Raw genomic sequence first — 26,083 nt, 5'->3', positions numbered from 1 at the left:
TGTTTTTCTTCATTTTTTTATATAAATAAGGCCATTAGTTTTCCAGTTTGAATTGTTTTACATTGTCATTTCGGGGCCTTTTATAGCTGACTATGCGGTATGGGCTTTGCTCATTGTTGAAGACCGTACGGTGACCTATAGTTGTTCATTTCTGTGTCATTTTGGTCTCTTTTGGACAGTTGTCTCATTGGCAATCATTAACCACTTATTTTTTATACTACCCTCTAATACCATGTTTGAAAATACAAGAATGCCCTGGAGTCACAGAAAAAAACAGGAATCTTATTTTGCCAAACTAACTTAAGAACCATATCTCTGTCAAAACTTAGAATATTAATATTGCTCCTGTAAACCAAAGATTTTTTCTGGTAACTTTCCAAAGATTGTGCAGTTTCAAATGATCTGAATAATCCAAACCAATTACAAGATATCTGGTTCATAAAAGGTCCAAAGTAAAAAAAATTGTCATTAGTTTTTTTGTGTCATATCTTAATGGTCTGCCGTAGAATGTGTCCCACTGCTTGTGGTTTAGCAGCCCTTACATATTTTTTAATTATGGGTTGTTTGCCTGTGATTTTCAGGCCCATAAGACTAAGCTTGCTGTTTTCACAGTATGAGCCTAGGCTCTGTTACCTTGACCTATAATGGTTTACTTTTATAATTGTGACATAAATGGAGAGTTGTCTCATTGGCTCTCATACCACATCTTCCTATACCTATGGCCCAGATATATGATTATGTTTCGAATTAATTTCACTTAAGACTTTGGAAGTTTATGAACTTGACACAGTTTGTTTAAACAGCTGTCTTTATTGTTATAAAGTTGATGTCTCATTGATGTAATATCCGAAACATCTCCTTTTATTCATGCATGAAGGGGTTTTGGGTGTTTTAAACAGCCCTAATAAACTGGGTTGTGTATATTTTAAGTTCTATATAGAAAGAAAGATAAAGATATTTTTTATTGATTTTATTTTTATGATCCCATATATGTAATACTAAATCATAAAACCAGAGAAAGCAGAAAAAAGACCATTTCCATGTAATATTAAACCAGCAAATGAAAGCACTCTAACAGCAGCTTCATCTCCTTTTTTCATCTGTACTACCACATTCTTTGTGCCTTGAACATATTGGTTGATGTTTTGAGCATTTGCTCTATTAGCGGAAATGTAACGGTCATTTACTAAAAGTTGTGTTTCAAATCTGCTTCCAGCAGGAGTCAAGCAAGTCCAAGAAAAAGCATATATTCCATCTTGTGGGGCTGTAAATTTTCCAGTTGCTGGACTGTAATGTTCACCGATATTTGTTATAACTGTGTCAAACTTTACTATCTGGTTAGATTGAAGGTTGCTTAATGTGTGTGACAAGTTGGCGAGGAAGGCAGGCTTATATGTCACTAAAATTATAATATGAAATTTGAGAATTCAATATATGATAAAGGAGATAAGCTATCATAGCCAATCTTATGTATGTATGAGTGTCAACAATATTTGATCACAAGAAAAGATCACTCTCAAAAAAGTTAATTCTTGGAAATAAAAGGCTGTGATTGTCTTGATTGAGTATTCTGACCTACAGTGTACATAAAGGGTAACATTTTCTGTTCAAGGAACAACAATTTTTAAAAAAAAGTCTTTTAAAAATTACGATTTGATTTGTTTCTTTTAAATGAAAAATTTATTAGTTACGTTCAAAAGTATGGTAGCTGGAGTAGTAGCTGGAGCATTGTTCTTTAATTTAATTTGAATTGAATCATTCCTTACCATTAACTGGGTTTTCCCGTCCAGACCTTGCTAGAATTTTATGAACATCAGACTGAATAGATTCAAGAATTCCAGCAGCCGATACTTCATCTCCATAGTAATAAAGGAATGGTCCAATAAAAGAAATAAATAATTTCACCAGCTGTAGAAAAGGATGAAAATACATTATTCCTGTTAATTTTTAGCAACAAATTATGGAAAAAACTTTCAATACCCCACAATATATAAAATTGTGAATAAATAAAACATTTATCATTTTTTTTTAATTTTAAGCATAAATGGAAATGAGAAGCTTTATATATGAAAAGGTGTGGCATAATTCTGAAAAAGATTTTTTTTTTTCTTTGTTCATGTTTTTATACGGCCCTTTACAGGACATATTATATATGATATATCGTTATACGTCCATCTGTCAGTATTCAACATGTTAGACAGAACTTAAAAACACTTTACCCAAATGGCATGAAACTTTGGTGAATTGTTTATATCTAAATGTGAGCTCCCTTACATGTTTTGAAAATTTTAGATTTTAAGTTTTCATGTTTTTGGGGGGTTTTTTCACTTAAAAGGGGGGATTTTCCAGTTTTCGAAAACAATAACTAAAAAATGCTTCACCTCCCATTAGTTTTTATGAATTTCTGAAATTAAAATTTCCACTGTCCTTTGAAATTTCTTTAATTAAGTCATAAATGTTCATCCCCTTACCATTCACTATAAATTTTGAAGGTTTATCTACAATTCCTTAGTCTAAAAAAAGACATTAATCCTATGAAATTAGGTGGGAAATTGTTCTCTCTTGACTTTTCATAGCTATATATAATTGACAAGTCTTAAGTTCTCAAAAACTATTAAAAAATAATTAAAATTTCATAAGACTCTCACAGATGGCTTATTATTATACATGTAAAAGATTTATAAAAAGAAAAATAGGGGTCAATGGGCAATTTTTTTTAAAGGCATTTAAATTGAAAATCGGACAAAAATTCCAAAACATGACAAGCGAACATCCTTAATTTTTATTCTTACCTTCATATTTAGCGATGAAAAATTACAATATACTGTGGATGTTCAAACTGTTGCTGATCTGTTGATACATACAATTTGCCTTGGAGATATTCCATTTGATATATACTTATAACATTGTTCTAACATTGCCAATCTTATGTATGTATGAGTGTCAACAATATTTGATCACAAGAAAAGATCACTCTCAAAAAAGTTAATTCTTGGAAATAAAAGGCTGTGATTGTCTTGATTGAGTATTCTGACCTACAGTGTACATAAAGGGTAACATTTTCTGTTCAAGGAACAACAATTTTTAAAAAAAAGTCTTTTAAAAATTACGATTTGATTTGTTTCTTTTAAATGAAAAATTTATTAGTTACGTTCAAAAGTATGGTAGCTGGAGTAGTAGCTGGAGCATTGTTCTTTAATTTAATTTGAATTGAATCATTCCTTACCATTAACTGGGTTTTCCCGTCCAGACCTTGCTAGAATTTTATGAACATCAGACTGAATAGATTCAAGAATTCCAGCAGCCGATACTTCATCTCCATAGTAATAAAGGAATGGTCCAATAAAAGAAATAAATAATTTCACCAGCTGTAGAAAAGGATGAAAATACATTATTCCTGTTAATTTTTAGCAACAAATTATGGAAAAAACTTTCAATACCCCACAATATATAAAATTGTGAATAAATAAAACATTTATCATTTTTTTTTAATTTTAAGCATAAATGGAAATGAGAAGCTTTATATATGAAAAGGTGTGGCATAATTCTGAAAAAGATTTTTTTTTTTCTTTGTTCATGTTTTTATACGGCCCTTTACAGGACATATTATATATGATATATCGTTATACGTCCATCTGTCAGTATTCAACATGTTAGACAGAACTTAAAAACACTTTACCCAAATGGCATGAAACTTTGGTGAATTGTTTATATCTAAATGTGAGCTCCCTTACATGTTTTGAAAATTTTAGATTTTAAGTTTTCATGTTTTTGGGGGGTTTTTTCACTTAAAAGGGGGGATTTTCCAGTTTTCGAAAACAATAACTAAAAAATGCTTCACCTCCCATTAGTTTTTATGAATTTCTGAAATTAAAATTTCCACTGTCCTTTGAAATTTCTTTAATTAAGTCATAAATGTTCATCCCCTTACCATTCACTATAAATTTTGAAGGTTTATCTACAATTCCTTAGTCTAAAAAAAGACATTAATCCTATGAAATTAGGTGGGAAATTGTTCTCTCTTGACTTTTCATAGCTATATATAATTGACAAGTCTTAAGTTCTCAAAAACTATTAAAAAATAATTAAAATTTCATAAGACTCTCACAGATGGCTTATTATTATACATGTAAAAGATTTATAAAAAGAAAAATAGGGGTCAATGGGCAATTTTTTTTAAAGGCATTTAAATTGAAAATCGGACAAAAATTCCAAAACATGACAAGCGAACATCCTTAATTTTTATTCTTACCTTCATATTTAGCGATGAAAAATTACAATATACTGTGGATGTTCAAACTGTTGCTGATCTGTTGATACATACAATTTGCCTTGGAGATATTCCATTTGATATATACTTATAACATTGTTCTATGACATAATTTGCAAGCATGCAACAGTAACAGGTTCTATAGTATCAGTTGCAGTTCCATTTGAAGTTCTGGTAATACTATCTTTTAATGAGATTTTAATTGAATTCAAGGTATCTGTTCAGTAAAAGATGTATGCAGATTTAGATACCTAAGAGATATTCAAACTCGTAGTAATGAATAAGGAACAAACGACAAAACAACAGATTTAAAAAAATCACAATGTAGACAACTTAAAAGAGTGAGCAAAACAATTTCCCTCTCAAAAACAAGTGGGGTGCTCCTAAAAGGTAGTCCGTTCCTGCTCCACTTGTAGTACCCAATTACACAAAAAACTCTTTAAAACTTTCATATAAATGCAGCATCTGGCTGGTACTAGATTATTCCCTTCAAAATAGAAAAAAGTGTCATCTTTTTATGACTTAAAGTTCAATGCCCTTTCTGTATTTGGTTAATGTTTTAGTTTTCTTGTTTAAGTCTGTTTCTTAGAAACTGTAAGCAATAGGTCAGTTATTGACATAGAAAGTGTTGTGTATATTTTTAATTCACTGTTGAAAAAAAGATCAAGACATTATTTTTATTTATTTTATTTTTATGATGACATATGTAAGTAATATTAAATCATAAAACCAGAGAAAGATGAAAAATTATAGCCACCTCCATATAATGATAACCCATAGGAGCCAAGCACTCTCACAGTAGCTACATCTCCTTTCTTCATTTGTACTACAACATTCTTTGTGGCTTGAACATACTGATTTATGTTTTGAGCATTTGCTCTATTACCGGAAATGTACTGGTTATTTACAGCAAGTCGTGTTTCAAATCTACTTTTGGCGAAAGTCAAGCAAGTCCAAGAAAATGTGTATGTTCCATCTCGAGGAGCTGTAAATTTTCCTGTCTTTGGACTGTAAGGCTTACCGACATTTGTTACTATTGTGTCGAACTTTACTATCTGGTCAGATTTAAGGTTGCTTAAGGTTTTAGACAAGTTTGCAAAGAAGGCTGGTTTATATTTCCCTAAAATAATAATATGAAAGTTAAGCAATGAATGGTATTCTAACATAAACATATAATATATAATAAAAGAGATGTGGTATGATCGCCAATCTTAGTATGCAGTGTCAAAAATATTAGAATGAGAGATTCACTCTCAAAAAAAGTTAATTCTAGGTAATAAAAGGCTGTGGTTGTCCCACTAGTATTCTGACCTGCAATGTAAGAAAAGGATTTAAATTTCTGTTAAAGGAACAACAAAGACTTAAAAATTACGATTTGATTTGTTTGTTTTAAATGTAATCATAAAGAATTTACTAGTTAAATGCAAAGAGTTAAGCTGGAGCTCACTTGTTTTTTTTATTTGATTTAAATTGTATCATTCCTTACCATTAACTGTTTTTTCTGGTCCAGATCTTTCCAGAATTTTTTTAACATCAGACTGTATAGATTCGAGAATTCCAGCAGCTGATACTTCATTTCCATAGTGACAAACGAATGGTCCAATCAAAGAAATAAATATGATGACTAGCTGTAAAAAGAATGATATTATGCATTATTGATCACTACCTTTAGCTTTTTGAAATAAAATTACATCATAAGCTATATATACATTTCAATATAATAAATTAAAATGAATAAACCAATTTTGAAGACATATCAAGTGTAAAATATAAGATATATATATTATTTTGAAAGTCTTAATGCTTGACAAACTGTGTGCTAGATTTCTGCAAAAGAAGTGTTTTTGCTAATTTAATATTTTTGTTATTTTTGCAATGTATATACAGAAGCACTAAAATACTCATTTGCATGTGCAAGACAAACTTTATAACCAAGAATCATAAAAACTTCTTCTATTAAACCTTCTTAATGACAAAAATTGTGTGTAAATTTATAAAAGAAGTCATCTGCTTTTATAAGTCAAGCCAAAGTTACTTAATCTCTTCTTGCATATAAAGTTGACAAAATTTCTTAACTTACAAAAAACTAGAACTAAACTGTATTTTGAACTTCTTATCAAATCATGAATAAAGTTTATCCACTGTATAAATATGTTGATTTAAAAAAAATACTTCAAAACTGGAATCAAATAACAATAATTTAATTTTGGATGTAACGCGTCTTCTGATTGGCTAACGTTATTTTGTAATCAGCCCATAGACATAATTTAGTTATGTGACCGTGACGTCATCAATGTTATTTCATAGTTTTCTACGGTTTAAAATGGAATTTAGAATTAGATTATAAGAAATGACTGTAATATTTTTTCTGTCTATTCGAAATAACATAAAAAATGTGGTGCACACTGTTAAATAACCCGCTACGCGCGTTATTTAGTGTGCACCACATTTTTTATGTTATTTCTTCATAGACAGAAAAAATATTACAGTCATTCCGTATAAATAAAACAAAATCTTATAGGGACACACACAGTAATTGTTTATATGAGACTTGATTTGTATAAATCATACCTGCATGTTTGGTGATGAAAAGTAACAATATACAGTAGATGTTCAAACTATTGCTGATCTGTTGATACATACAATTTGCTTTGGAGATATTCCATTTGATATATATATACTTATAACATTGTTCTATGACATTTTGCAAGCATGCAACAGTAACAGGTTCTATAGTATCAGTTTTGGTTATAATTGAAGTCTGGTAATTCTATCTTTTAGCATTTTTAAGTTACGAGTTCAATTGAATTCAATGTGACTGTTCAGTAAAAGATATATGCATGCAGATTTAGATACCTAAGAGATATTCAAACTCATAATAATGGCCAAATGACTGATTAAAAAACAAAATCACAATGTAGACAACAATGAGCAAAACAGTTAACCTCTCAAAAACAAGTGATAATCTCAGGTGCACCAAAAGGGTAGGTAGTTCCTGCTCCACATGTGGCACCCAATTTTAAGTACACAACTCTTTAAAAGAAGAATGACAAATTGAAGGATTCCATAAATAAAAGGTCAAGAATCATGTATACCCTGTTAAGGTTTTATGTGATTAATTGAGAAGCAGTTGAAAATTGCCAAGATTTCTTCATTTAAAACTTTCATATAAATGCAGTATTTGCCTGAACATAGATCATTTTCTAAAAAATAGAAAAAAAATGTCATCTTTTTTTTACTATACAGTTCAGTGCCCTTTAAGTATTATATTTCAAGTACACAAATTATACAAAAACGTTTTGGTTAATGTAACATTTTGGCCTAGATTTTATTTATTTTGATATGTTAATTTTAAAATATTTTTGGTTCATGGTGCATGAAATGTTGCATCGACTCCTTTTACAAAATAATTGTTTGTATAAGGCATTTAATTCTAATTGATACAATACTTGAAAACCTCAGGTTCGTTTTATTAGTTCAGTTTGTTACATCCATATTTATGTTTTTAAATTGCTTTAGCAACTTACTAAAGATGGAGGATGTTTATAAAGTTATATATTTTTAAAGGAGTTATAAGATGGAATATGTTTATTTTATATGATTTAAAGGAATTATTACTTCAATGTCTTTGATACTAGGACAAGAAGGTCAGTTTATTTGTTTATAATCAATATTGGGGCCTATAATGGTAGCCAAGTGGTCTAAATATTCCAACTACTGTATCATTATCCTGTTGACACAGGTGGTGAGTTGGAAACCTGCACATGGTAGGTCATCAGAGGCGACCCAATCTTATTTAACTTACTAGGATTTTTAGTTTTCCTTCTAAAGGAGGGATAAAATCTCTGGGCACTCCGACTGCCTCCACCAATAAAGACTGACAGCCACAGTATACCCAATAGTTCTGAATTAGTGTTTAAAATGTTTTCTTTGTATTGTCAAGTTGCTGTCTCATTTGTGTATGTCCTACATCTTTATCATTTTATTACATTTCTATAAAACTTTTGAGAATAAATTGATTGTTTTCTCCTATTCCCTTATTTTATCCCAGATGTAGAACATTATCATGATTATACCAGGGTTAAATTTCTACCACAATTTGATATATCGACCAATAGTCTGGCATTGAAATCTTCAGATGACAGGCCTGTCACATGATATTCTAATTTTCCCTTAAACAAAATGTATGAAATGTATTACAAAGCATTAATCATTATTAATTGACAAGGAAACTAGATCTGTAGGCATAATTAACAGAAGACAAATTAACATCTAAAGTTCAAAATTTCCAAAGTGCATGTGACTTATAGCCAGTGCACTTATGATATAAAAAAAAAAGGGGGGGGATCCACAAAGGCTAGCTGTCTCTAATGTCTGAGCCATTTATAATAAATTTTGTAAAATTACATTTATTGAGTTGAAGTCAAATTTGAATTTGCAGAAGTTCACATTCTTAAAATGAAAAAGAATATTGTCAGTGACATTGGTTTATAATTACCGGTAATGATAAAAGTAGCAGAACATGGATTTTGAAAAGGGGAATACAGAACTTGAACCTGAAAATATGGTTGAGTTGTTGTCTCTGACATATTCCCCATAACCATTAATTCTCAATTTTATACTTTTGTAGAAATTGCAAATTTTATCATTAATATCATATAGTTTTTATACGACTGTAAAAAAGTTTTGGGATCGTATAAAAGTATGATGTTGTTGTCTGTGTCGTAGTCGTCGTCCTCCGAAAACACATTTGGTTTCCGGACAATAACTTTAGTTTAAGGGAAAGGATCTCTATGAAATTTTTCAAGAGAGTTCAATACCACAAAGGGAAGGTTGGGATTGATTGTGGGGATTATGGTTTTAAATGTTAGGAGTTTGGGGCCCAAAAGGGACACTAAACTAGCATTTTTCTACTTTCAGGATAATAACTTGTGTATAAGTATGTCAATTGCTCTGAAATTATACCATAATGTTTAATACCACAAGTAGAAGGTTTGGATTCATTTTGGGGGTTATGGTGTCATCAGTTTTGGAATTAAGGGCCAAAAACAAGCATTTTTCTAGTTTCCAGACAATAACTTGTGTTTAAGAGATAATGGATCTCTCTGGAATTATACTACAAGATTCCATACTACAAAAGAAATGCTGGAATTGAGTGTGGGGGTAATTGCTAAAAGGGGGGATTCAAAAAGTTTTTAAGGGGTACCATTTTTTTTTTTTTTAATTTTCAAATTTCAAATTTTGAAAAATTTCAAGTAAAATCTTTAATTGCACAGTATTAGGCAATACATTTGTAAGATCTTGACATTTATGTTGTGTCAGAAACCTATACTATGTCAAAAATTTTATCACAATCCAAATTCAGATGGTATCAAGCTTGAATATTGTGTCCAAATTTGCCCCAGCTGTTCAGGGTTCAACATCTGCGGTCGTATCAGGCTGCACTCCGCGAAGCAATTTATTATTTTTTTTATTTTGTTTACTGAAAAGTTGATAGGATAGGGGACATATAAATCATCCTACCATACACATAGATATAGGAAGATGTGAATTTACATGTATATATTTTATATTTGATAAATTTATAAACAAAGCATATCCCAGTAGAACAAAACTCACTCCTTTCTAAATAGATATGCATGAATGGATTTGATTTGACCTGTTATGATAGTCAATAACTGGAAGATATAATTTAAACATTTTATCTATGCTTTTAAATGGCCTGAAGGGTAACTCACTATTTAAAGAACAGTGTTCATGTCTTTATTACACAACTTCAGTACCTAATGTTTTGGGTTATGATCTATTAATAGAGGACATTTAAATGTGTTTACAACTTTTGGCTAAATTTTTAAAATAGATTAGATGTATTAGTCTACAGAAGATTATATATAGATGATATATTAATCTTATTCTTTGGGTGTACCCTGACAGAGTAATCCATAATTATACTTGGAATGAAGCAATGTTTATGGTGAAACAAACATGTATGTGTGTGACTATAGGATATCACAGTTATATTTTCTTTAAAGATACAACTTTCGAGTTCGATGCATTTGTGTCAAAAACTCTGGTTTTAGTAAATGTCATTTATGCGTTTAGGGGCATCGCGACGCTTCCATTCCTGTGTTGAGTGAGTGGTTGGAAAACTATAATTCTATTATATTGTACGAATTATTCAGGAAATTGAATTCTGAAAATTGACAATCAGCACTGCTGTCATTATGGAATTGTCATTAAGTACCTACAAAACAACCATTATTTCTAGTTTATCCTGCACAAAGATGATCACTAAGATGCTTGATGAATGTTAATAGTGCAGGGATACAGGCGATCCTCTCTATCTGGTAATTGACGTCATAAAGGTGCATATAATTGACGAGTTTTTCCGGTGACGGATGAACTTGAAAGTGGTCTATTGTGTTCAACATTTTATTTGAATCATCATCTATAAGGGAGGCCGCCTCATTTGTAGAGTGGTCTAAGTATAAAGTAGGGAGATCTGGATGTGGTATGATTGCCAATAAAGCAATCATATTCATAGGTCACCATAGGGCATTCAACACTATGATCACAATTCATTCCCTACAGTCTGAGTATAGTCACAAAGCTATAAAAGGTCTGGTCATGGCTAAAAGTGATTTTTTTTAAACCAAGAGCATATATATATATACAAAAAGTAAATGACATAAAATATGACAAGTAGCAACCACTAACTACAACCACCAACTACAACCACTAACTACAACCACTAACTACAACCACTAACTACAACCACCAACTACAACCACTAACTACAACCACTAACTAAAACCACTAACTACAACCACTAACTACAACCACTAACTACAACCACCAACTACAACCACCAACTACAACCACTAACTACAACCACTAACTACAACCACCAACTACAACCACTAACTACAACCACTAACTACAACCACTAACTACAACCACCAACTACAACCACCAACTACAACCACTAACTACAACCACTAACTACAACCACTAAGATATAGTGAAAGAGAAATAGAAGTAAGGGAAGCTGTACATCAACAGTAATCACTAAGTAAACAGACAATCAGAAAATAACACTGAGGTTGTGAATGCAAATATAGGCAAAAATCACATTTAGCCATGTCTAGGCCTTTTATAGCTTTGTGACTTATAATATTTAGACTGTAGGGTATGGATTTTGATCATTGTTGTATGCCCTAATTTAATGACTCTAATACTAATGCAATGATTTCCTGTTAAAAGCTGGTGGTTTTATGTATATATAGAACCTGGTATTCCTTCTCCTCCACCAAATAAAAAAATGTCATTTTGACATAGCCAAGAAGCATCAACCATTAAAAATCAATCAATCATCCACTTTTGGGTAAGGTAGTAGTCAAAAGTAAATTTTAAGTTGTGCTTCTGAAAATACCATCTTCAATGAGAATTATAGCAAGTATATGTGGGAGCCTGTTGTTCAGTTGTTGTTTGTTGATGTGGTTCATAAGTGTTTCTTGTTTGACTGTTTTTATGCTAGTCATTTTTAGGGCCCTTAAATAATTTATACCTTCATACCTGCCAGCTTTTCAAAATGCCCATGGGGGTTTTACACCCAAGATGGATCTTATAATCCTAAAAAACTTCAAGGGGGCCTTCAAATGTATCTTTATTTTGTTTTTTGTCTTCTGTATACTTTTTAAAGTCTAAAGCCATTGTAAATTTAACTGTTTTGTTTAAAATTGTGGACAAAATTACTCTTTCAAAATTTCCATTTGGGAGCTTTCATGGGGGAAATCTCCTGCAAATAGTGACAGTTGGCAGGTATGTACTTTGCTGTTCAGAATGGGCCATGGATCCTTGTTGAAGGCCGTACTTTTACATATATTTTTTTATTTTTTTCAGTACCAATATGGGCATTGATTTTGATTGGAGCTGGTGTGTTATTAGTGCTTGGTTGTTGTTGTTATTGTATATGTAAAAGATGTATCTGTCGGAAAAAGAAAAAGAAGGAAGGGAAAAAAGGACTGAAAGGGGCCGTTGATCTAAGAAATGTTGCTTTGCTAGGAAATTCTTACAAGGAAAAGGTAAGGAGGATATAATGAGGCAAATCAATTGACAAATGTTTACTGCTAAAAGGGATAAAACAACATTTTGATAAATAAAGGAAAAAATTGAAATAATAACACATTTGGTACCAATTTTACTACACCAAACATCTGTTCCATTATGTCCTGAAATGTTTGCCAGATGCTGCAGCGGGGGAAAAAGTACAAAACTATAACAGAGAGGATATATACATACATGTATGAAAAAATCTGTGCTCACCATTTTTCCCTTGTAACTTTTAATTATTTGAAATTAAACAGATTTTGTTTATAAATTCATGACACAAAACCTTTACATGCACTTGTTACCAAAGCTTTAACTCTTGCTTCATTTTTAAACTAATGATTCATCAAAAACGTCACAGAAGATTCCTAAGGGACAATTAAAAATCGTTAAGTCAAGAAATGAAAGTGATCCGAAAGCTTATGTATGACAAAATATCATATATATTCTAGGTACAACCTGACGTAGCAGATCTTACACAAAACATGGAGGATAATGAGGATGCAGAAAGTACAAAGTCTGAGGTCAAACTCGGAAAGTTACAATTCCAGTTAGATTATGACTTCCAGAAAGGAGAGGTGAGTGTAAGGGGAGATAAAAGTTACAATTACTGTTAGATTATGACTCCATGAAAGGAGTGGTGAGGTTAAGGGGAGATAAAAGTTACAATTACTGTTAGATTATGACTCCATGAAAGGAGTGGTGAGGTTAAGGGGAGATAAAAGTTACAATTACTGTTAGATTATGACTCCATGAAAGGAGTGGTGAGGTTAAGGGGAGATAAAAGTTACAATTACTGTTAGATTATGACTCCATGAAAGGAGTGGTGAAGTTAAGGGGAGATAAAAGTTACAATTACTGTTAGATTATGACTCCATGAAAGGAGTGGTGAGGTTAAGGGGTGATAAAAGTTACAATTACTGTTAGATTATGACTCCATGAAAGGAGTGGTGAGGTTAAGGGGAGATAAAAGTTACAATTACTGTTAGATTATGACTCCATGAAAGGAGTGGTGAGGTTAAGGGGAGATAAAAGTTACAATTGCTGTTAGATTATGACTCCATGAAAGGAGTGGTGAGGTTAAGGGGAGATAAAAGTTACAATTACTGTTAGATTATGACTCCATGAAAGGATTGGTGAGGTTAAGGGGAGATAAAAGTTACAATTACTGTTAGATTATGACTCCATGAAAGGAGTGGTGAGGTTAAGGGGAGATAAAAGTTACAATTACTGTTAGATTATGACTCCATGAAAGGAGTGGTGAGGTTAAGGGGAGATAAAAGTTACAATTACTGTTAGATTATGACTCCATGAAAGGAGTGGTGAGGTTAAGGGGAGATAAAAGTTACAATTACTGTTAGATTATGACTCCATGAAAGGAGTGGTGAGGTTAAGGGGAGATAAAAATTACAATTACTGTTAGATTATGACTCCATGAAAGGAGTGGTGAGGTTAAGGGGAGATTATTCCCATAATAATAACAGTTATGACTTATATACCTGCAAAGTTTGTTCAAAATAATTATACAATAATTTTGACCTAGATCGCAAAAAAAGTATAAAACTTGGTGATTTTTTCACCCTTTCTCTATATTTGAAGTGTTACTGTTGTGTTACATATTCTGTTTAGGTGTGACCTATAATTGTATATATTTCAGTCACAAACTATCTTAAGTGCTTGTTTCATCAATAAGGTTACATAAGAACATTGTTCTTATTTAATTGCCACGGTAACATTGATTTTGTTGTTTTCTTTAATTTCATTCCACTTTTTCGGTGTCAAGATGGATTTGTACTTTATATCAAATAAGTTCTTATTTAAAGTGAAAATTTTCTGTCTTAATGGACAACATACAAGAACATTGATGTAAATTTAGTTATAGTAATGGCTTAATACTGGAATTGTATCAGATACTAAAAGGCTTTCTGAAATTTAGTAGCATCTGGTAGACAAACATTAGTCTAAGAAACTCTAAAGTATAAATAGTTCAGGTATGCCATGGTCATTGCTTGTCTAAGTTTCTATTTATTTTGTACCACTGTTTTAATGGTTAAGGAATTATATGATTCGGTTGCAATTTTTCTTTTGTATCTTGTCTTTTTATGATTAGGATTTTTTTTATATATTCTTTAATTAGGATGTCATGAAATTGCAGTTCTTAATGTGCACAGATATAATGAAGACACTACAAATGTATCTTGCTATAGGCTGTGAATTATGCTCATTATTGAAGGCCCTTCAGTGGTCTAAAGTTGCTAGTGTCTTGGTCTGTTGTGGAGAGTTGTCTCATCAACAATTTTACCATATCTTCTCATTCTTATATTAAAAGTATAATACATAAAAACTGATAACAGGAAACACAAAAAATAAAGTGGCAATACTACACTCACAAAAACCTCACCAACAATTAACTAACACTGGACTATATATACGCCAAAAAAAAACAGAAAACAAACAATTAGCATATACATGGTCCTGATAGCCTGATTGACAGTGAAGTTTAGATTATGAGACTTAAAGTGGTACCCAACACTTTCACTAAAATTGATTTGGCTCGTTCAATTTTCATGAAATTTTGTCAAAGTATTTACTTTTCTACATTGGCTAGAGGTATAGGGGGAGGGTTTGAGATCTCATAAACATGTTTAACCCCGCCGCATTTTTGCGCCTGTCCCAAGTCAGGAGCCTCTGGCCTTTGTTAGTCTTGTATTATTTTAATTTTAGTTTCTTGTGTACAATTTGGAAATTAGTATTGCGTTCATTATCACTGAACTAGTATATATTTGTTTAGGGGCGAGTTGAAGGACGCCTCCAGGTGCAGGAATTTCTCGCTACATTGAAGACCTGTTGGTGACCTGCTGTTGTTTTTTTCTATGTTCGGGTTGTTGTCTCTTTGGCACATTCCCCATTTCCATTCTCAATTTTACTTTGACCCTTTAACAAAAATATAAAAATTTCAAAAATTTTGTACCAACTGTTTTGTCAGAAAAATTACACTGGTTATATAGCAATTTGACAAACACCAATTTTGATCACTGAGAATCTTAATATTCCCTTAACAACACAACGTAATTAAAAGGTTTAGCTGATTTAACAGAGTTATCTCCCTGTAGTGTTAGGTACCACCTTAACAGCACTTTGGTCACCTTAATGTACCTAAAACTTAAATTAGCTTATAGTATGCTGTGTCTGAAGTTTGTAGATGTTATAAGACAATTACCGCCTGTGGCATAGATTTTGTACTTTTTATTTTTACATCCTAGTCATTTTAGCGTTCTCATTGTGAATTACGATACAAACAGATTCCTTAAATGGATTCCCAAATTTGATTCAATTTATTAGTTGTAAATCCAGTTAGAAAGATAGGGAATAGAAAAAATGGCTACTGTTGATAAGTGGGTTAATCAATTATCGATGTGACGGAGCAGTTTTAGTTAAAATTCTAGGTTAACTTGGTATTATTGCATCCTGTAATCTAAATTTCTCTTTCCTAAGGTAATGAATAGGAGTAATTTGTTTAGGAGAAATGAATTGAATCTGGTTAATTATTCCGTGATGTAATATTTTGAGAATTAGAATGTGACTGGAAAGAAAAGTTGGTGATGTATTTGTGGATTAAGTTGGATGGTAACTTAAGACGAATTAATCCCTGTTGAAAAACACGAATTTATTTACAAAGATTATCGACTGAAAAGATGAAATTTTTTGTTTGAGTTTGCTATTTTATTGATTGACTGGTGAAAACTCGTATGAAAAACATCAGTAAACATTGAAATCAATAGATAATTTTGTATGATTTGAGGTCCTGTCAACTGGAAGATATTTAGTGTATGTGTCGTGTTTTTACGTCAATGTCGAGTAGTAAAGAAAAGTCATCACAAATAGAAATATATAAATATGTTTCAATCAATATGTTCTATGATTGACAAAATTGGTTCAAACAAATTATTATAGATGAAAGGAGATAAATTTAGATAGGACAGCAAGCAGACAATAAAAATTGATAAAAGATATTTAAGACATGATAATTCAGACTTCAATTATGCCCAAATCCATTAACCATATAGTAAAGTCTACATTATAACTCCTAGTTAAAACAAATACTAACCGTGATCAAATTCTTTCGTTTGTTAACCCTTTCCTCCATTGACATTTTTTTTTGCATACTTGATTCGCATAGGATTTTTCAATAAAATGCTAAAAATATGCTTTAAAGTATAAACAAATTGCGAAAAAAGAAATATTTCATCAAATAAATTCAAGTCTGACAGATATTCTTATGAATATCCTTTTCATATTGGATACAAATTTTATAAAGTCTGAAGCAGACACTTTGTAGTCTAAAGTATTTCAACTGAGGTACTACACAGGCGTCAAAAGGCGTCATTATGGAGTAAAGGGGGTGGCGTCAAAAGGCGTCACTATGGAGGAAAGGGTTAAGATAAAGATTGCTAACCAAATTTTAAGTTTTTTGAGGTTACAAATTTTAAGATTTTCATGATTTTTTTAGTTATTTATAAAGAGAAATCTGTTGACATTGATGAATCATTAAGTCTTGGTCTACACTTTTTTGGGGTTGTATTAATTGAAAATTGAATAAACTCTTAATTCTATTTTTACTTCTCATTCCTCTTCTGTATTACCTCAGAAAGTGCAATTTTTTCATGCAGTTTATGAAAGCATACATTTATAAACACATGTAAAGTAAATTAAACACTGTGAAAAAATAATGTCACAAACTGAAACCAAATAATGCTGATATTAACAGTTGGGAGATATGGTAAACTAACAATTTTTACTACTGTTTATTATAAATGAAGAAAGTGTCATGAATTCATTAGCATTTGTTGAACTCTTATGTATAATTATATGCACAAATTTTAAATGCCAATAATTTAAAATTACGAGTTTTAAATATTATGATCCTACTTGCAGTTCCAAAAACATGGCATATGAATTAATTGTGATGTTAAACATTTTCTATTCCCAGTTTGTGATCATAAAACATGTACATGATTAATTCTCCAGAATACAGAACTATTCATTGTACAGAATATCTTAATTATAATTGTTGGTTTGAGTAGAGGCTTGGGAGAACTAAAGCTAGCTGGTATTCAATTGAGATGTAAATATTGGAAATTCCATTTAGAATGAATTGATACATTACGGCCATGATGAATTCAGGAATATTCTTGTTTGGATATTGAAAAGCTAGCTGGACTCTAAATACATAAATACTTGATACATATCTTGTAGAAAAAAAACATAAAATAAAAAATATTGATGGCTATATAAGTACTAATGTAATTATAAGGGATATATATAATTTCTATATTACAAAAATGGTAAAGAATTGATTAAAAAGTGCCAACATTAGTATTCATTTAAAATTAGATTTATAAACTAACTAATCACATCCGAATGGTCTTTACATATAATTTTATTTTAATATAAACTTAAACTTCTGACTAAAATATAAGTAAGGGATTCAAAACCAGAATACATGGTAGCATTATGAAAACAACTCCTTAAGAGTTTTGTGTTAAAGATTTTTTTAATGTTGGTGTTTTTTAAGGGGAGGGGGATAAAAATAATTATTTGAGACATCTGCTGCCGTACTCATGTTACAATGTAATTGGAAATTAAATTTGCAACTTCCAAAAACATGTTCATTCTGAGCTGCTCACGATGTATATGGTTTAAACTAAGCCGTTGTCCCAGATTTTTTGGGATATGATTGCTTTCAAGCAATCTGTAGACTTATACCAGTGGCTCAGGGCATTGCCCTCACGTCAATCGTTTTATTCTAAACAGTAAGGAACATCTCAGATTCTTATGATTGTCTTGCTTTAAAAGGTAAAAACAAACAAAGGGATTGAACTAAAACAACTTTCCTGTAATGTTCTTTTCATATGCTTCATGTTTGATATTTCTCTTGACCTATATGCATGTTTTTAGCAACACAGAAACTCAGAATTAAGCATGCAGTATTTATATTTAGTGTTTTTATACATTAAGAAACACGTCAGAGGGAATTCCCCAGTTTTGTTAAAATGCGAGAGTTCTCTGAATTCCGATAAAAATCTATTTCTGTCATATCAGAACTGAACATGCTGAAGTGGAGTTTCTCTTATATGTCACCGTTATGAAACTGATATTTGATAACGTACTTCCATAAAGAAATAGAAAACCATCTAGGTCGTTTAATAAACATTTTTAATACGTTCTTGCTCCATTGTTTGTTTCGGTAATTATGCCCATGCCTATAGTATTCTTGACTTCAAGGGGTATTAGATTGAATGGTTACTCTGGATTCCCCACTAAATTGATTGATTTAAAACTCATGGGATCGTTTCTATGTTTGTCTGCTACTGAGGGTTATTGTTGTTTCATAATTTTAAATCATATGCATCATTTAAATTAAAATGCATCCTTTAAATTGAAATAAATATAGTCCACATCGCAACACCCCTTAAGGCGAAATGGAGTCTTCCATACTATCATTTCGAGTTGTCTCCCTTCTGGAAGTGACCTCAGTAAATTCTGAAAACAAAACATGTCGAGAAAAATTAACTCGTTCAGTCGATAAACGTCGTGTTAATATATTAAATACGATCACAATTTTTACCGAGGAATGTGTACGGAAAGGAGTCATGAACACTGACCCAAAGGAAATTAAATATTTTTAAAAGAGTTAGGAATGAGGTTCCTCCTAGAATAATCATAGGAAAAATGGTGATAATATTAAGATACAAAGTGAAATACCTTCTCTCACTCTGAGTCTCTGCTGTGACTACAGTCGAAAGTAAAGTTGGAATTGATAGTACAAAAATAAAACACAATGAGTACATTGTTCATACACTTGTATCTGGGATTCCCCATTTTATAACTTCAGATTATGTACATTTTACATGTACAGTTGAATTAGTTTTGAAATTAATATTATCAAGCTACATGTATACATGTACATGTGTCAATGAAAACAATGGCAATCGTATCCCTCAGAGCAATCTGCTATTTGATTTCAACTTGACTTCACTCATTCTGACTGGCCATTTTGGTATTTAACTGGTTCAACTGTTATCTATAACAGCAATGACAGGCTTAAGTCACCTCCATGTCTACCTGACCACTTGACCACAAAGGTCCAAAATTGAGTTTGCTCATTTGGTTCAAGAAATATATTTACTTTTAATTCCTTGTGAAAATTTATAATTTAAATAAAACCTACTGTACTGTATTAATCAACCATTTATTTACAGATTTGTTCCTTGTAAACAAAATGTGATAAGTTTTATGTTTTCTCTATTAATACATACTCAAATGTGTATTTAACATTGGTTACAATAATTTATATGATTTATAATTGAATCTGTCCACCTACTATACAAAACAGAAAATTGATTTTACCGTGGTTTGTAGTTATGATTTCCCATGGTACATCATAAGTGAAAACAAATATCAGGCAATAGGTTTATGGACTTCTTTAAGCAAAGACTCATTGATTTTCTGCTATAAAAACAATCTAAGGTTTAATATATTATGGGAGAAATGAGAAAAATCCGGGAAAATATATGTGTTATCGACTTTACATGGAGATAGGGAGTTTGTTAGGTGATGATCAATTGTGGTTTTATAGCAAGCAGACATGAAACAAATGGAAAATTGATTTTGAGAGTTTTTTTCAATGTTTTATTATTGTGAAAAGTACAAAGGGAGATAATTTGAAGCATCTCATTATTTAGTTCCATTGCATTGTTGATGTGGATAGTTTTTTTAAATCAGACTTTTATATTATAATTAAACTTCCATTCAGGGAATGGGGGAACTCATTGCATTCACCTTGTCCAGCTGTCCACTTATATGTCCGTCCGTCCAACAAATATCTCTATTCCCCTATTCAGGGCCACTAAACTGGTTGTCCTTGATCATATTTTGTCAGTACATTGTATATATAATGAGCTATTTTTAGATATGTCTAATTCCTACTTCATAATAATTGTATCTGAAATTATGGCTCAAGGTTTTGGGTTAAAACTTGGAGTGATAGATTTAGAATTTATTCTCTGCAAGACTTAGAATTACAAATAACGGATACAGATCTTTATTTAATTGTCTTGACATATCCTTTTGATGATGTTTAGTCAAAGTAACACGAACTATCAATCCTACTTTTCTATTTTTGATCTCAGTTGAATTAGAACTTCAATGAAAACAAACTCTTTCATTTCTTAGAAATTGTGGTCTTCTATTTTAGAAATCATTATATCTTAAATATTTTGAAACCAGAGAGGAAATCATGGACTATTTGGCTCTTATTTATGTTTCCATCCCCTTAAAATCGTGTCTCCTATTTTAGAAATCAATAAATATTTTGAAACCAGAGAGGAAATGGACTAATGCCGTTCGTTTATGTTATTGATGTGTAATGAATGTTATTGATAGTATAATTAAGGTTAGATTAGAATAGATTAATCCAATAAGGGGAAAGTCAGGAGTGACAAGGAACTCAAATACATTGACACAACCATTAGGTTTCATTACAGATTTTATCATGTAGGACTTTAATCATACTTCTTAGTGAATGACTTTTAACCCATCTTCATTGTATTAAACCTTTGACTGTTATTCATATTAACGTTAAGCACCTGCCTCTAGCAGCAGTTATTGAGTTATTTATAATGTATCATGATAGTGTTTGATTAAAATGAAGATCTATTTGCTCATAAATTGATTTTTACGAGATATTCTAGACAGAGATTTCCATTTTGTTTATTATTTTTTTCTCAATAATGCATCTCTATTGATCAATGTCCTTTTTAAATCCGGCAAACACTGTACGTAAATTAGATTTTAAAGTTAGCATTGATATAGGAATACAGACTGACACATCTAAAATTTAATTTCAAAGAGAAATTGATTTCCTGCCACCATTTATATCTATAAATAGAGTAAAACCAACAAGAAAATGGACCAACGCCATTTATTTATATTATTGATTGTATAATTAAGTTTGGATTGAAATAAATGGATCAAATCTATCAGTCCGATGGTTTTTCCATATTTATTGGGAAGAGAATCGTACCGATCGCTGTTGTGGGATGGTTTCAGTGTTTGTTTTGCATAGATTTTAGTCAATAAACTTCCAAACAAATACATTTGACATTCGTTTTGGTCAGCGGGGTGTTATAGACAATGTTCCATTTGAGAGAGTTTTGTTTTATGTTGTTATGCTCTCAAGCTGGTACCAGTACAAGTAATCAGTCTAAAAAAAGAAAATTGTTTCTGAATCGATGGATTGATGTTTAGCATGTAAATATGAACAAAAGGAGATATGGATCTGATTGAAACGAGACAGCAGCCCAATGACAGTAAAACTAATCAAAAGACACTTAGAGGTCAACATAAGGTCATCAACAATAGACACATGTTGAAACCATATGTCCAGCCTTAAATCATTCCACACCAGAGTCTATAATGTTAATGAATAGATTTAACAACCATATTCTGACTTCAAACATGTCATTGCTTCAGTGTTCTCTAGTCAATGGTTTCTGTCCTAAGAAGAGAGGATAGAGTAAATGTGTTGTAAAGTAATAAAGACTGTTTAATGGGAATAATAAGATAGTCATGATCTGTTTTAATCGGAAGGCTGTACTTTGACGTATAATTGTTAATTTTAATACATTTCGATATGGATGGATAGATGTCTCATTGGCACTCATACCATATCTTCTTATTTAAAGTTAAATAAAATAGTCATGAGAATGATTGGTGTCAGCCTTCCCCAAACAAATTGTTCTGACCCTGAAATATCTATCTTTGCTCTTATTCCCAAATAGCAAGATATATATAGCTCTAAAATCTTATCTTTCAGAGTCATCCATCAATTCAAGGATGACTCTAAAAGATCAATAAATTGTTCAGTATAAAACATGTATTATCCACACAGTCTTTTAATTTTTTCATATTTGTATTGTTTTGACTCTTGTGTTCCTCTAAGATCAAATTTATGCAAGTAAATTTTTTGGCAGATTTTTTGAAAATGCATAATTAGCAAAAATAGACCATCTGGCAAAAAACTCAGATTTTACAGAATCTATTTTAAAATTATGGTAAATAGTTTTAATATTCATTCATTAGGTCATTATGTAAAATCTTATAATATTTTAATTTTCAGTTGAGTGTTGGTGTGATACAGGCTGCTGATCTGCCTGGAATGGATATGTCTGGGACATCAGATCCTTATGTTAAAGTCTACCTGCTTCCTGACAAAAAGAAGAAATTTGAGACGAAAGTCCACAGAAAAACACTTAATCCTGTCTTCAATGAAACGTTTATATTCAAGGTATCGCAATTATTTCTACTAAAAAAAAAATTAGAGGTGGAAAAAACTCATCTAAAAACATAAAGGATATAATCATTTTCTTTGCTGTGTTTGTAATTCAATGAGAGATGCAAAAGATACCGAAGGGATATTCTAACTCATAAAGTGAAAAAACTGACAATTCCATGACAAAAAAAAAAAAATTGGCAAAAGACAAACAAAAGTAAAATAAAAAAAATACTGAACTCCGAGGAAAATTCAGAAAGATCCAAATCAAATGGCAAAATCAAAGGAAAAAACAGATCCAACGAATGGACAACATCTGTCATATTCCTGACAGGCATTTTCAAATGTAGTATTACATGTATATATAAAACACAACACACAAAATTAGATATTGATGCATGCAAATATTCTTAATCCTTTATATAATAATTAAACCACAATGCAAGATTAATTAATTCATTAGATTTGATACCATGTTACAGAATCAAACTGAATTAAATGAAAACAAGAGATTTTATTTATGCTCAACATGATAGACATGTCGCCTTAATTCTTTATCAATAGATTCGTGGCAATTCATTATTTACTGACTATTTTTGTAAAACAAACAGTATTTTTCATTTAAAATTCATGATTTTGCATAGATCATTGAATTTTAATTTTCCATTAATATGAATAAAAGGAGATGTCTTCCAGTACAATAATGTTTATTCCCAATGGGAGATAACTGTTGATCTAGGATAGTAAGGGGGAGGTAACTTCTCTCATGTGTGAAATTAAAAACACAAACATCTAGTGTTAGAACAAATAATTGTAACATCATACAAATATTGTAAGAAAAATAACCAATTAAATCAGACTTTAGGCACCAGCTTGATGTAAACATGTTACATAAAGGTCACATTTGAAGGTCACAGTTCTCTTTAATTTGAAATTGAAAATATCAGCTGGTTACATCATAGTACTTAAAACTGATGCAGGAAGTTTTATTTTTTAATGTGAAAATATCAGATGAAAAAAGTTTTAAAGAAATATTTTAATCACATGAACATGTTAGAATATTATCAAATTATTTTAGTCTATAGTTTCCCCCACACTATTTCAGCATAATATATAACATTATTGATTTAGGTTTAACAAGTATTTTTTTTGCCTATTAAAAGAGCATATGAATTACGCAATAGGAATGTTAACTGTCTGCATGCACAAGCCCTTGGTGTAATTTTTAAAAAAAACTTTTGAATAATTTGTAAAACGGTAGATAAAGACTAGTATGTTACACTAGGGAGAAAGTCAGTCTAAGTTTGGGGTCATCAATGCATTTTATTTTTGTGCTTTATTTGGCCTTTTTATATTGTTTGATTTGAGTATCACTGATGAATCTTTAGTTTTCTGGTGGATATTCTCTCATTTGCATCTTACCAGTGATCTTTTTGTTTATTTATTTTTTTGTAAAAAAAACCTTATATATTAATGAATAAAACACCTTAATGATGTCCAATTGCTCTCAAATTTAAAAACATTGAAATCAACTCAAACACAGACACATTTTCTATAGCTGGAATTGATTTTCACAATAAATGCATCAAAAGAAGAGAGAAAAACAGATCAATTTACATATAATTTATGTACTTTGCCTAGAAGTGCATAATGATTGACAAGTGCTTCACACTGTGATGTTAATTTCTATACATAATAACATTTAACTAAAGTACATGAGTAATTGCACTTTTACTATATACTGCAATTTATTAGGAATCAATCTGATGGGCGTCAAGTGGAACGCCAAATTAGTCTGTTCACATGTAATAAAGAATGTTATAATATATATCACATTGAAATACCATATTTCCCTTTAAAACAAAAACTATTTTCCTGTAAAACGAAAAAATTATATTTCCATGAGTGAAACAAAAACTATACTTCACATGAGAAATACATCTGATTATTTCTCTCCTCTGAAGAGAATGGGTGTTTACAAGATGTTGTCTATGTTGTTGCAACATTATAAATGTGTATTTAAAATAGCTTGAATTTTGTCAAAATATGTTTGGTCACTCTGGTGTCCTTTGGCTGTTTTCTGCTCTTTCATCAGGTTGGTGTCTCTTTGACACATTTCCAATTTTCTTTCTCAAATTTATTTCAATTCTCAATTTTATTTCCATTCTCAACTTTATTTCCTTTCTTAATTTTATTATTGTTTATTTCAGAATGTACCTTATGCTGAGACAGGGTCAAAGACACTGGTGTTTGCTATTTATGATTTTGACAGATTTTCTAAACACGATCAAATAGGACAAGTACAAGTCCCTCTGAACTCTGTTGACCTTTGTCAAGTGATAGAGGAATGGAGAGATGTAGCTAGTCCAGATAATGATTCTGAAAAGGTAAGCAAAAGTCTAGTAATGCATGATTCAAGAACTTTATTGACTTTTGTAAGATATTTTAAAGATACAAAGTTTTAAATGACAGAAAATCGATTTTTGTGGGTTTTTTTTTTTATTATTATTTAACAACAAACTAGCTCTATTTAGTCTAAAGAATTATAGTTCCCATTCTAGAAAGATATAAGACAATGTTGTATGAGTGCCAATGAGACAACTCTCCATCCAAGTCACAATTTATAAAAGTAAACCATTATAAGTCCAAGTACGGTCTTCAACACAGAGTTGTGGCTCAACGCAGAGTCTTGGCTCACATTGAACAGCAAGCTATAGAGCCCCAATAATTACTAATGTGAAACCATTCAAACAGGAAAACCAACCTTCTAATCTATACAGAAAACAAGAAATGAGAAACACTTATGAACCACATCAACAAACGACAACTACTGAACATCAGATTCCTGACTTAGGACAAGTGCAAACAATTGCAGTGGGTTAAAACGTTTTGATGGTACCAAACCTTCACCCTTATCTGAAACAATAGTGTAACATCGCAGCATAGAAAGATGCACTATAAAATATCAATTGAAAGGGCTTAAATTAATTGAAAGACATATTAAGACTAGTTAACATACACTTAACGAATAAATTTGATCTTTGATACAATGTAAATACAAAATCAATAAAATAAGGGATGAATAATAACAGTAACAGTATTATATGGCTGTGAAATGTGAAACAATATCAGAAAAACTTGAGCTGGGTAAAGATTAGTACAGCTTTGTAGATTTTCGGCCAGTCATCTCAATTCTCAATTCACCTTAGTGTTAAATGAAACTTTTCTAGGACAATGTCCTCTGAAAGGATTTCCAAGAAAAAAAAGAGGTCACCCATTTAGCTTCTATTTTTTTTTCCAGGTAGCTTTTCTTAATATAACATAATCCATCACAGAGTGACACTTGTCATGAACTACCGGCTATTGTTCTA

At 31.0% G+C, this 26,083-nt stretch overlaps 3 protein-coding genes across 22 annotated transcripts in view; 1 reads left to right on the top strand and 2 right to left on the bottom strand.

Annotated features, from left to right (window-relative positions):
• Positions 1-26,083, top strand: part of LOC139491926 (synaptotagmin-1-like) — a 72,627-nt gene that overhangs the window by 37,667 nt on the left and 8,877 nt on the right. For 17 of the 20 annotated variants that reach the window (XM_071279856.1, XM_071279863.1, XM_071279854.1 and 14 more), the window contains 4 exons: positions 12,173-12,354; positions 12,832-12,957; positions 22,560-22,727; positions 24,923-25,099. In XM_071279856.1, the coding sequence (XP_071135957.1) occupies positions 12,173-12,354; positions 12,832-12,957; positions 22,560-22,727; positions 24,923-25,099 (653 nt within the window). Of the gene's footprint in view, positions 1-7,687; positions 7,918-10,135; positions 10,258-12,172; positions 12,355-12,831; positions 12,958-22,559; positions 22,728-24,922; positions 25,100-26,083 lie in introns of those variants that run through there. The other 3 variants (XM_071279871.1, XM_071279872.1, XM_071279873.1) reach the window with 3 other exon arrangements.
• On the bottom strand, positions 956-2,859 carry LOC139491930 (heavy metal-binding protein HIP-like). The gene is made up of 3 exons (XM_071279875.1): positions 2,793-2,859; positions 1,767-1,908; positions 956-1,399 (listed from the first exon to the last, which is right to left on the bottom strand). Exons 1-3 carry the CDS (start codon positions 2,796-2,798, stop codon positions 999-1,001), a joined length of 549 nt encoding a protein of 182 aa, XP_071135976.1. The 5' UTR covers positions 2,799-2,859; the 3' UTR covers positions 956-998.
• On the bottom strand, positions 4,942-6,960 carry LOC139491928 (heavy metal-binding protein HIP-like). Its single transcript, XM_071279874.1, has 3 exons — positions 6,842-6,960; positions 5,757-5,898; positions 4,942-5,390 (listed from the first exon to the last, which is right to left on the bottom strand). Exons 1-3 carry the CDS (start codon positions 6,845-6,847, stop codon positions 4,987-4,989), a joined length of 552 nt encoding a protein of 183 aa, XP_071135975.1. The 5' UTR covers positions 6,848-6,960; the 3' UTR covers positions 4,942-4,986.

The sequence above is a fragment of the Mytilus edulis genome, chromosome 10, assembly GCF_963676685.1.
Source record: "Mytilus edulis chromosome 10, xbMytEdul2.2, whole genome shotgun sequence".
NCBI lineage: Eukaryota > Metazoa > Mollusca > Bivalvia > Mytilida > Mytilidae > Mytilus > Mytilus edulis.
Note: the sequence above shows the minus strand (reverse complement) of the source record. Positions and strands in the feature narration are given on the sequence as shown.